Below are 11,939 nucleotides of genomic sequence, written 5' to 3'. Positions count from 1 at the left end.
AAAAAAAAGAAATTGTAAATAAATAAATGTTGCAAGAATAAAAATGTGTTTATTACTTTTACAAGACACTGTACAGTTAGTTAGTTGATCACTCTGTACATTTAGTTAGTTAGTTAGTTAGTTAGTTGAATACTTAGTTAGATAGTCAGTTAGTATGTAAGTTAATTAGTTAGTTACTTAGTTATTTAGTTATTTAGTTACTTAGTTATTTAGTTATTTAGTTATTTAGTTATTTAGTTATTTAGTTATTTAGTTATTTAGTTATTTAGTTATTTAGTTATTTAGTTATTTAGTTATTTAGTTATTTAGTTATTTAGTTATTTAGTTATTTAGTTATTTAGTTATTTAGTTATTTAGTTATTTAGTTATTTAGTTATTTAGTTATTTAGTTATTTAGATATTTAGATATTTAGTTATTTAGTTATTTAGTTAGTTATTTAGTTATTTTGTTATTTAGTTAGTTATTTAGTTATTTTGTTATTTAGTTACATAGTTACTTAGTTATTTAGTTATTTTGTTATTTATTTATTTAGTTAGTTAAATAGTTAGTTAGCTAGATAGTTATTTGGTTAGTTAATTAGTTAGTTAATTAGTTATTTAGTTAGTTAATTAGTCAGTTAGTATGTAAGTTTGTCTGTTACTTAGTTCATGCGTTCCTCTCAAGTTTATACTTGATGCATTTGCCTTGGCTAACTTCAAAGTTTTACCAAATTTGAAATTGTTTGTTTCCAGTTACATGTCAACGTGCCTGTGATAACTAATATCGTAAACTTGGCTGCACTGTTTCGTCTTTACCATCTGTGCTAACAGTGATGCCATAGCATGTTCATAGAAAAATATTTTTGCTATGTAGACTTTTTAAGAAAAGAGAAAAAATTTAGTGGATGTACGCACCTTCCAAATAAAAATGTTTCCTCAGTAAATTTTCACACCTAAATACAAAATTACAATATGACTACAGGGTGTGTCAGTCTTTCAATTAAAACGTTTTAGAAAGAGAAATTAAGATAGAAAAAAATTTTCTCTTAAAGAACATTTTTCGAGTTTTCTATAAAAGAAAATGTATCGTCTATTTTGTATAAAAAGAACATTAAACCAAAACTTGTCTTTGAAAAGAACATATAAATTATTTTGTTAATACCAAAAAATTTTCATCTGGCAACCTTATTTCTGCAATGTTTACCAAAATAAAAACAAAAAAACAGCTGTGAATACTGACAACTACACGTGAAGGTTTTTTTTTAAATTTGTTAAAACACAACACGAATTGGATAACACAACGCTGAAAATTTGTGGCATAATTACAAATTTTTAAAATTATAAATTAAAATTAACGAAAAATGTTCAAACTAATTAGTCAACAAATGCGTCAAGTGAAGCAGAACTTGATACGTCGTCAAATGCAGACAACTCCTGCAGTTTTAAGTAGTAAACAGACATCAGATCAGTTAATCGATGTTACCAAGGCCTTAGAAGGTTGGGATAACAAACTGAAAGAGGCTGGCGTTGGTGATATAGAGTTTAATTTGAAATGTTTGGTGGCTCATGTGCTGAAAAGGAAATTTGTAAGTTTGAATAGTAGGATAATTGGAAATTTATTGAATTTTACTAATATTTCATATTGAACAGAATACTTTGCCCAACTATAACAATGTACAATTCAATGGCAAGCAATTGAAAGAATTTGAGAGACTATGTGAAGCCCGCTGCGCCCGTATGCCTTTACAGCATATCCTGGGAGAATGGGATTTTATGGATATTACCTTGAAGACAGCACCCACAGTGTTTATACCTCGTCCTGAAACTGAGGAGTTTGTAGCCAAAGTTATAGATGTTTACCGCAATGTTCAAGAGCCCATTGATATGCTAGAGGTAGGCTGCGGTTCCGGCGCTATGTCTTTGGCCATTCTCCATGCTTTGCCCAATGTTAAGTGTACCGGAGTTGAACGCAGCAAAGCTGCCACTGCCTTAGCTTGGGAAAATGCTAAATATTTAAAATTACATGACCGTTTCAAGATTTTCAATCATACTACCGCGGAAAATGATTATTTGCCCAAGGAATTGGAGGGACGTAAATTTGATGTCATAATTTCCAATCCTCCTTATGTCAAGACTGAAGAGTTTGCTTTACTGCAGCCGGAAGTTAAATTGTAAGGAAGTTTAGCAAATTTCTATACAAGTGAATTGTTTCTTGATTATTTTTTTGTAGATATGAAAACCTTAATGCCTTAGATGGTGGTCCAGATGGTCTACGCATTGCCCGCTTGGTCTTTGACTGTGCTTGCGAACATTTGAAATCTGGTGGCAAACTATGGTTGGAATTGGGCAGTGAACATCCTCCTTTAGTTAAGACCATAATGAATCTACAATATGAGGGTCGTTTGCGTTTTGTTTCCAGCTTCATGGATCAATATCAACGTGATCGTTTCGTTGAAATTGAAAAAGTTTAATAGGTCGCCATCATATTGATGTTTAATTTTGTGTTTTTTTAGACAAACGTGTGATATTTAAGTGATCTTAAAATGTTGTAATGTTTAGTAGAAATGTTAGTGGAATTTTTTCAATTTAAAGTATTTTCTTTAGTAGTTAAGACGCTTTCAAAAGAGAACGAGATATTAGAAAAAATAAAATGGATACTGACCAGACGATTTTTAAAGAAATATCGTTAAAAAGATTTTATCAGAAATACTTTGAAGTTTCTTTTTAAAAACGTAATAACAAACTAACTAATTAACGAACAAAGAAACTAACTAATAACTAACTAACTAACTAACTAATTTACTAACTATCAACCTAACTAACTAATAACTAACTACCTACCTACCTACCTACCTACCTACCTACCTAACTAACTAACTAACTAACTAACTAACTAACTAACTAACTAACTAACTAACTAACTAACTAACTAACTAACTAACTAACTAACTATCTATCTATCTTTCTATCTATCTATCTATCTATCTATCTATCTATCTATCTATCTATCTATCTATCTATCTATCTATCTATCTATCTATCTATCTATCTATCTATCTATCTATCTATCTATCTATCTATCTATCTATCTATCTCGTTGTATACGTTCCATACGTCCTGCAAAAAATCTTAAATTACTTAAATGTTTCTTGTCATTTTTAATACGCTTAATTAAGTTTGGCGATAATTCGTAATTGTAATTGTTGCAAATAAATAGCAACACACATACACATAAATTAGTAACTACTATTATTTTATTACATTTACTTTTAGTTATAACAGCACAAAAAAAAAAGAAATCCTTAGACTACCTACAAACCTTTTCCTATTTCCCCTATTTTTTTTTTAATTTCTATAGCCGTTATTACTTTACTAACAGATTAATTGTTACATGGCGGTATTACTCGCATATTCGTATGTATTGGTTTGTCTTAATTTTGCCAGTTGTTCGTTCTCCTTCATACATTTATTATTGTTTTGCCCAATAAAACTCCCAAAAGATTTAATCTTATTTTCAACAATTGTAAATGTGACCTCGAAGCATTGCTGTTCTTGTTTATTCCTTTCTGCGCCTTTCGTCTTTCATTCGAATAAAGTTAACAAAATCATTTAAATGTTATTTACTACCCAACACACAGACATAAATCAGTCCCAGTTAACTGAGACGCCTTCTTCGAAAAGCAATGTTCATATTATGATTGCAATGTATGATGGGCGGGGAGAACAGAGCAATTAATTTTAACAAAGCTTTACATATGTATGTATGTACTATACATGTGTAAATTTTTAAGCCTACTATACATACATCCATATGTATGTATGTAAAGACAAATGAATGAACATATGTTAATATTACAGCTATAGACAGTTATGTTTGGAAGTTTATGAGTGTTACCTTTGTATGGATTGTTGTGATCATTAATACCATGAGCTTTTAAAGCAATTGTCCAACTTTACTGAATACTTTTATTGAGGGGTCATTATTAACATCTATTGAAGCTCTCTCTCTACAACTATCGTGTTAGAGTTTTCTTTCGATCGTTGATTTTCACAACTTCTTTCAGGCGTATAAGAAGATCTAATGTGGACCTATGACATGTATCTATTTCCACTATTATCGTAGAATTTCTTGTGATCATTGATCTTCGTAACTTTTTTCATGTATATAACAAGATCTAATGTGAACATGTATCTATTTCCACTATTATCGTAGAATTTCTTTTTGTACTTTATTTCGTTACTTCTATCGTGGATGTTTCATTTTTTCTATCGCTGATCATTCTATGCATTTTTCGTAGATCTTCTATGACGACTTTTCGCTACTTTTATCAAGGATATTTTTATACCTTATTTCTTTCATCGATCATTCTTAACTTACATATAGAATTTCTCTCTACTTTTGTCATAGATACTTTCGTGCTTCTGTTGTGGATCTTACAGAACTTTTATCGTGGATTTTTTTTTTTGCTTTTACTATTGATCTTTCTTTGCATTTTTTCAAGGATCATTTCTTATTTCTATCATTTTTAATATTTTTATTGTAAATCTTTCGCTTCTATCGTACATCTTTTCCTGCTAATTTCTTTACTTTCGTCGAGTATCTTTTTCAACTTATGTCGTTGTTATTTCCCTACAGCTTTTTCTACTTCTATAGTGGATCTTTCCTAACTTCCGGTAGGATCTTTCTCTACTTCTATATTTCTGCACTTCTTGATTGGTTGATTTTTCTTTACATCTGATGTTAATCCCTCTTTATTACTATCATAAATCTCTCAATTCTTTTATAAAGGATCTTTCTGTGCTTTAATCAGGATCTTTTTCTACTTCCGTCGCGAACTTTCTTCTTTATATCACTGATCTTTCTTTATTTCTGAAGTTTATATATCTTTGCATTTGATGTGAATCTATCTCCATTCGTATCGAGAATCGTTTCTTACATTTGTTAATGATCTTTATCTGCTTCAATCTGGATATTTTTCTTCTTCCGCTAGGAACTTTCTTCTTTATATCGCTGATCTCCTTCATTCATTTGTTGGTGATCTTCCCTTTACTTTTGTGTGAAACTTTTTAAATTTTATCATTGATCTTTACTAGCTAATCGTTGATCTTTTTCTGCTTTTATCATTGAACTTTCTTGCACTTTCCTGCTTCTGTCGTTGATTTTTCTTCTCCACTTCTATCCTTACTTCTATTGTCTTTCTCTGCGTCAGGATCAGAATCTTTTTCTACTTCCGTCGGAATCATTTTTTATTTATATCGCTGATCTTTATTCATAAAGTTTAATGATTTGATGTTAATCTTTCAATACTTCTATAGAGAATCATGGATCTTTATCTACTTTTATAGGTGATCTTTCTCTACCTATATCGTTGACATGTCCCCACTTTATAGTGGATCCCACTTTTATAGGTGATCTTTCTTTACCTATATCGTTGATATGTCCCCACTTTATAGTGGATTCCTTACAGTGAATCATCCTCTGTTTTTTATGATGGATGTCCTTTTTTACGTCTTTCTTTACTGTTATCGTATATCATCCCCTTTTATTCTATTAAAAGACGTTCTTTACTTCTCCGCGGATCTATTCATATTTCTCTAGAGGATCCTTTTGAACCCTCAAATTTATCATCTCTTTGCACATTATTGTACAAATATAAAAATATTCACATAAATAACGAGGAAAAAGGCGAGTCTATGAATGATACGATTATAAACAATCAGACTTATTTTAACAATTATTTACACATGTGTGTACGTCTTCAACGTAACATACATACTTGTACAATATTTACGTTACTTGCAAACATTAAGGCTAAAATGAACATTCATTAACACACGCAAGCACACACCTTATCTTACTCATTCTCTCTTCCTGTTAAACACCTCAAAAAGAGCAATTTCACTTACAACTATAATTAGTACTATACACCAACCAACAACAACGGCACCCTATGTAATGTAATGAAGAATCTTTTTTCGTAAGTAGGACTTGCCTGAAGATCAAGGTGTAGGAGATGCTGTATACTTATGTATGTGTATGTGGAATGTTATGAGTGTAAAACTAAGTTTGAACTGAAATGTGGGAGAGTGTTTTTGTTATTTGCCTCATAAACATTTGGTTTTGATTACAAAAATCTTAAACCCACACAAATACATTAAGTAACACAGATTTTAACACACAAACTCACATTCACTCACTCACTCACGTACTTACTTCAATTGAAACTAATAATAAATGTTAAACAATTAGATGGGCTTTTATTGTAAATTGAAATGCATGGCATAATAATTCTAATACGTTAAGCTTGAAAGGATTTTAAACTTTTGTTTTTTATAGCTTACGAGTTATTTTTCATTTAATGCAATTGTAATAATGTTCTTGAAATATAGCAGCAGCAATAGTGTTGCCGTAATGGCAACATTTGTTGCATTTATTTTTGGTAAAAAAGATGCTTTTTAACACTTTTTTCCGTCTTTTAATAAATATTTTTAAATAATTTAAATTTACCTTTTTGCAATAATAAATGATTTATTCGCATTTCTGTGATCATTTTCTTTTAACAGCAATAATTTGCACTTAATTTTGATTTCAAACACTTTTTATTTTTATTTAGAAACAGGCCATGGAAAAAGCTTTCTAAAACTTTTTTAATAAATTTATTTTATTATATTTTTAAGTTTTTCATTTATTTTTCGTAATTTCTTTTAAAATTGAACCAAAAAAATAAGAAACACTTTCACTCTCTCATTCCTTTTAAACACTTTTCTTTATTTTACTAAAAAACAGGCCATAGTTGGAGCTTTTACCTTATAAAACTTTTATTTACACTTTACATTCATTCCTGCTCTCTTTTTCATATTTTCACACATACCTCCACCACCCCTCTGCGCAACTGACATAACAAAATACATTTTATAACAAACAGAATTTGCGAGAACAACGGGTACATAAATTTTTCTTCACGACTGCGCTGCCGGCAGCACATTTTTTCTTAACACCTTCTGTTTTTCTTAACAAATATAGTGATTTATTAACCAAAATTAATATTTTCTTAAACAATTTTTCTCTCTTCTTAACATTACATTTCTAATCACTTCTTTCTAAAAATTTAAACACTTTTCTAATTTTTTTTAATAATTTTTTATACGACACTACCGGAAGACGAAGTTTTTGTTAAGAAATTGCACTAAGAACTGGTGAACAAAATGTGGAACGGAAAGTAAGAGTTTAGTAGAGTTATGCAAAAAACAGAAAGGGACAGTTTATTTGTGTATTTATGTAATTGCAGAGAAATAGTGAACGTAGTTAGTAGTAGTGCGCATGTCCAAAATAAATGTGCAATTATTTGGGAGAGGGAAAAGTTGGAAATGAAAACAGACATGTGTGTGTTACTTAAGTGTGATGATACAATAACTGCAATGAGGAATGGCTGGAACTAACTAGTTAGTTAGTTTGAAAAGGAGGATGTACATATATACATCTAATCCGAAGAAATATTACTAGGCCTCTATCAGGCCTGTTGTGCGCTCCTTAACCAGTGCCTCAGGTGGGAATCGAACCCACGACCTCCGTTCTACCAGACTAGAGGCCACACACAAACTAACTAACTAACTAACTAACTAACTAACTAACTAACTAACTAACTAACTAACTAACTAACTTACTAACTAACTAACTAACTAACTAACTAACTAACTAACTAACTAACTAACTAACTAACTTACTAACTAACTAACTAACTAACTAACTAACTAACTAACTAACTAACTAACTAACTAACTTACTAACTAACTAACTAACTAACTAACTAACTAACTAACTAACTTACTTACTAACTAACTAACTAACTTACTTACTAACTAACTAACTAACTAACTAACTAACTAACTAACTAAGTAACTAACTAACTAACTAACTAACTAACTAACTAACTAACTGACTAACTAACTAACTAACTAACTAACTAACTAACTAACTAACTAACTAACTAACTAACTAACTAACTAATTAACTAATTAACTAATTAACTAATTAACTAACTAACTAATTATGTAAATGTAACTAACTAACCAACTAACTAACTAACTAACTAACTAACTAACTAACTAACTAACTAACTAACTAACTAACTAACTAACTAACTAACTAACTAACTAACTGACTAACTAACTAACTAACTAACAAACTAAATAACTAATATAACTAAGTAACTCACTAACTGAGTAACTAACATAAACCAAAACTGTCGTCTATGATGTACAAAAAAAGTCGAAGAATCGATTTTGCAAAAAAAGGTCGAAAAACATTGTAAAAAGAATTAATCTGGAAAAGTGTTGAAAAGTCAAAAAGAATAGAAAAGTCCAAAAAACTAGAAAATTCGACCATCATGTACAAAAAAAGTCAAACAATCGATTTTGTAAATAATAATCAAAAATTATCGCAATAAATTTTGAAATTATTCTGAAAAGTCGGAATAAGTCGAAAACAATTAGAAAGAGTCAAACAGATTAAAAAAGTGTAAAAAATGTAGAAAATAATAATAAAACGTCGAAAAGTCGACTTTTCATAAAACGCAAAATGTCGAAAGATCGACTTTCCGTTTCAACTGCAGACCCCTATTTGACACAACACACAAGTCTATGCACAAAAAAAAAACATGCAAAAAATTATGAGCAGCAGCACACATACACATGTATTACTGTTACTGGCATTACTTCTTATTGTTCTTGTATCTTCATACTTAAGTAATACAAACAGGTGTATTTCCAACAAAACTACTGCATTTCCTACTTGTTACACTCTCAAATAATTCCACCTCGATTTAAGACATGCGCACTGTTTATTGCAATTTTTCCAACAACTAACATTTACTCTTATTTGCATTTCACCTCTATCCAACTGCTTACTCTTATTATAAGCAAATGTAAAATTAACCATTTGCGCATACAATCTATCTCTTTCTGTTTTATGTTTGCATTGCTCCACTAAACTCTTACTTTTCTTTACAAGTTTTCTCAATCAGTTCTTAGTGCAATGTCTTAGCAATACAAACGTCTTCCGGTAGTGTCGTCATGAAAAAAAAAAATTATTAATAAAATAGAAAAGTATTTAAATTTTTAAGAAAAAAAGTGGTTAGAATTGTAAAGAATAAAAAGTTGTTTAAGAAAATGTTAAATTTGTTTAATAAAACGTGATATTTGTTAAACAAAAAAGAAGTTGTTAAGAAAAAATGTGCTGCCGGCAGCGCAGTCGTGAACAAAAAATATGTATCCGTTGTTCTCGCAAATTCTCTCTTTTACGGTTTTTTTATGAAAAAAGTGTTTTAAGTGTGAGAAGTTATAAAAAGAGAGCACAAATGAAAATAGAGAGTAAAGAAATGTTTTGTTAAAGTAAAAGCTCCAACTATGGCCTGTTTAATAAAATAAAGAAAACGTGTTTCAAAGGAATGAGTGTGTGTGTGAATGTATGTTTTTAGCTAAAGTTTAAGAGTGATATAAGTGATAAAGTAAATTAAGAAAAATTAATGAAAGAGTTGAAAATATATTAAAAAAAGTTTTAGAAAGCTTTTTCTATGGCCTGTTTTAAAATAAAAATAAAAAGTGTTTAAATTAAGTGCAATTTATTGATGTTAATAGGAAATGATCACTGTAATCAAAGAAATTAGTTATTGTTACAAAAAAGGTAAATTTTAATTTGAAATTATTTATTTGACATTAAAAATTCAACAACATTTTTGAACCCTTTTAAAACAGTTTGTATAGAAGATTGACATTTTGATCAAAAGTATTTCCAGATCTAAGTTTATATATAGATTTTAGATTTCTAATATAATTTGGCCCAAAGAGTCAAAAGCAATTGTTCTATAAAGAAGTGTTTTTGAAAAAAATTTTTTGAAGAAATTTTTTAAAAGAAAATATTACTTTTTAGCTCTATTTAATAAAACATAATTTTTAGAAACATTTTCTTAAGAAACTTGCCTTTTTAAGAAATTTTTATATTCTACACCACTTTAGTGAGTCGATTTAGCTATGTCCGTCCGTCCATGTAAACCTTGTAATCAAACTACAGGTCGCAATTTTGAAGATAGTTCAATGAATTGTCGAAAAGTCGACTTTGGAAATAAAAGTCGAAAAAAGTCGAAAAAAATGTCGAAATGTTGGAAAAAGTCAAAAAGTCGGAAAAAGTTAAAAATTGTCAAAAAGTTGGAAAAAGTCGAAAATAGTCGAAAAGTTGGAAAATGTCGAAAATTGCCGAAAAGTCAGAAAAAGTTAAAAATAGTTAAAAAGTCGAAAAAAGACAAAAATAGTCAAACAGTCAAAAATAGTTGAAAATCAAAAAAAGTCGAAAATCGTCGACAAGTCTGAAATAGTCGAAAATAGTCAAAGTCGGAAAAAGTAAAAAATAGTCGAAAAAGTCGAAAATACTCGAAAATAGTCAAAAAGTCGAAAGTAGTCGAAAAAAAATCAAAAAAGTCGAAAAGTCTGCAAAAGTCGAAAATAGTCGTAAAACTCGGAAAACGTCATAAAGTCGACTATTTTCAAAAAAATAAAAGTCGAAAAGTCTATAAGTCGATTTTGCCTAAAATGCAAAAAGTTAAAAAGTCGACTTTTAAATAAATGCAAAAAGTCGACTTTTACCTAAATGCAAAAAGTCGACTTTTCGTCGCGATTCTTCTTTCAATTGAATCACAAAACTTTCTTTACTTTAATTTTGAATCTTTCTTCAGCTTAATCGTGATTTCATTCTTTCTTAATGTAGAGGTTTTTTGTACTCTAAATGTTATTAGTATTATCCTGAGTGATCATGTTTTTTAATAATAGATCTTTAGATTAATTTTGTAAGATTATTCTGAATCCAACCTTAAATCTTTCTTTACCTTAGCACACACATTTTTCATTGAAAATTTCTATTGATTTTGGATCATTCTTATTGTATATTGAGTTGCTTTAATTTTACCACTGTCAATCTTGTGAAACGCTAGAAAGATCTACATCAAATGATCATTAATAAAATTTACCTTAATTTGCTTAAAAATGTTAAATTCTTTTCAACTTTCGTTAAAAATCTCTATTTAAATTAATTGTGGATCATTCCCATTGCTCTTTATTTTACCATCGTCGATCGTCGATCTTATGTTACCCTAGAAAGATCTACATCATAAGTTCTCTACTTTAATCATTCTTCTTTTTTATTGCAAAATTTTTTGGTTTGGTAAATTCAATCGTGGATCATTTCTTTCTTTAATTGTGGTTCTTTCTCTTATAATTTTCATCAACTTCACTCTAACACCAATAATGTTCTCTCATTCAATCGTTGATCGTAACCAATTTTTGTATTGTGCCTTTCTAGACTTAAATCGTTCCTAGTTAATAACTAATTCTGATCTTGTTATATTTCTATTATGGATATTTTGCAAATTTCATTGTGGATTTTTCTCTTCATCTTTTGTGAGTTTCCTACACTTCGATTGAGGAAATTTATAACATTTATCATGTGGATTAGTCAGATGAAGTAACAAGCGACATTCCTCTTTTAATCCAGCTTTTGTGTGAATTAATAAACAGCTATTCCCACTGTAAAGAATTGAGAGTTCTTTATCAGTCGTGGAGTATTCAGAACTTGCTTAAACTTGTTAATAGACTAGTCCATCGAACTATTTGGCTTCTCATTACATGTAAAGTAATGTGTTAAAATCTTAAACAGTCGTTTGGAGTCAACTACTTATCATGTACGCCTATAAATAACCACTTTAATAAGTACTTACAAATAGGAAAGTTAAAAGATTGTTTTGTTTTCTGCACCTGGGTCTTTTATTCGTTAGTGTTCGCTGTCTTAGTCACAGCACCTCTGCTTATGTAGTTGTGTAAGTACAAAACATTAGGTAGTACATTTCTATTGTGTGAATACTTTTGTGTTGGACTGTTAACATATGTGTTTCGTATTAATGTACTTAGAAGGT

The 11,939-nt window shown here is 29.4% G+C and overlaps 1 protein-coding gene across 1 annotated transcript; it reads left to right on the top strand.

Annotated features, from left to right (window-relative positions):
* Nucleotides 1-1,262: 1,262 nt before the first annotated feature.
* On the top strand, nucleotides 1,263-2,686 carry LOC111686788 (MTRF1L release factor glutamine methyltransferase). Its single transcript, XM_023449170.2, has 3 exons — nucleotides 1,263-1,565; nucleotides 1,630-2,150; nucleotides 2,210-2,686. The coding sequence occupies exons 1-3, from the start codon at nucleotides 1,341-1,343 to the stop codon at nucleotides 2,448-2,450; spliced, it is 987 nt and encodes a 328-aa protein (XP_023304938.2). The 5' UTR covers nucleotides 1,263-1,340; the 3' UTR covers nucleotides 2,451-2,686.
* Nucleotides 2,687-11,939: the final 9,253 nt, after the last annotated feature.

This window comes from Lucilia cuprina, chromosome 2, assembly GCF_022045245.1.
Source record: "Lucilia cuprina isolate Lc7/37 chromosome 2, ASM2204524v1, whole genome shotgun sequence".
Lineage (NCBI taxonomy): Eukaryota > Metazoa > Arthropoda > Insecta > Diptera > Calliphoridae > Lucilia > Lucilia cuprina.
This window is presented reverse-complemented; position numbering and strand designations above follow the sequence as displayed.

Coding starts and splice junctions, on each gene's coding strand:
- LOC111686788 (XM_023449170.2), top strand. CDS start 1,341: ATGTTCAAACTAATTAGTCAACAAATGCGTCAAGTGAAGCAGAACTTG. Junction 1,566..1,629: donor ATGTGCTGAAAAGGAAATTT/GTAAGTTTGAAT, acceptor CATATTGAACAG/AATACTTTGCCCAACTATAA. Junction 2,151..2,209: donor CTGCAGCCGGAAGTTAAATT/GTAAGGAAGTTT, acceptor ATTTTTTTGTAG/ATATGAAAACCTTAATGCCT.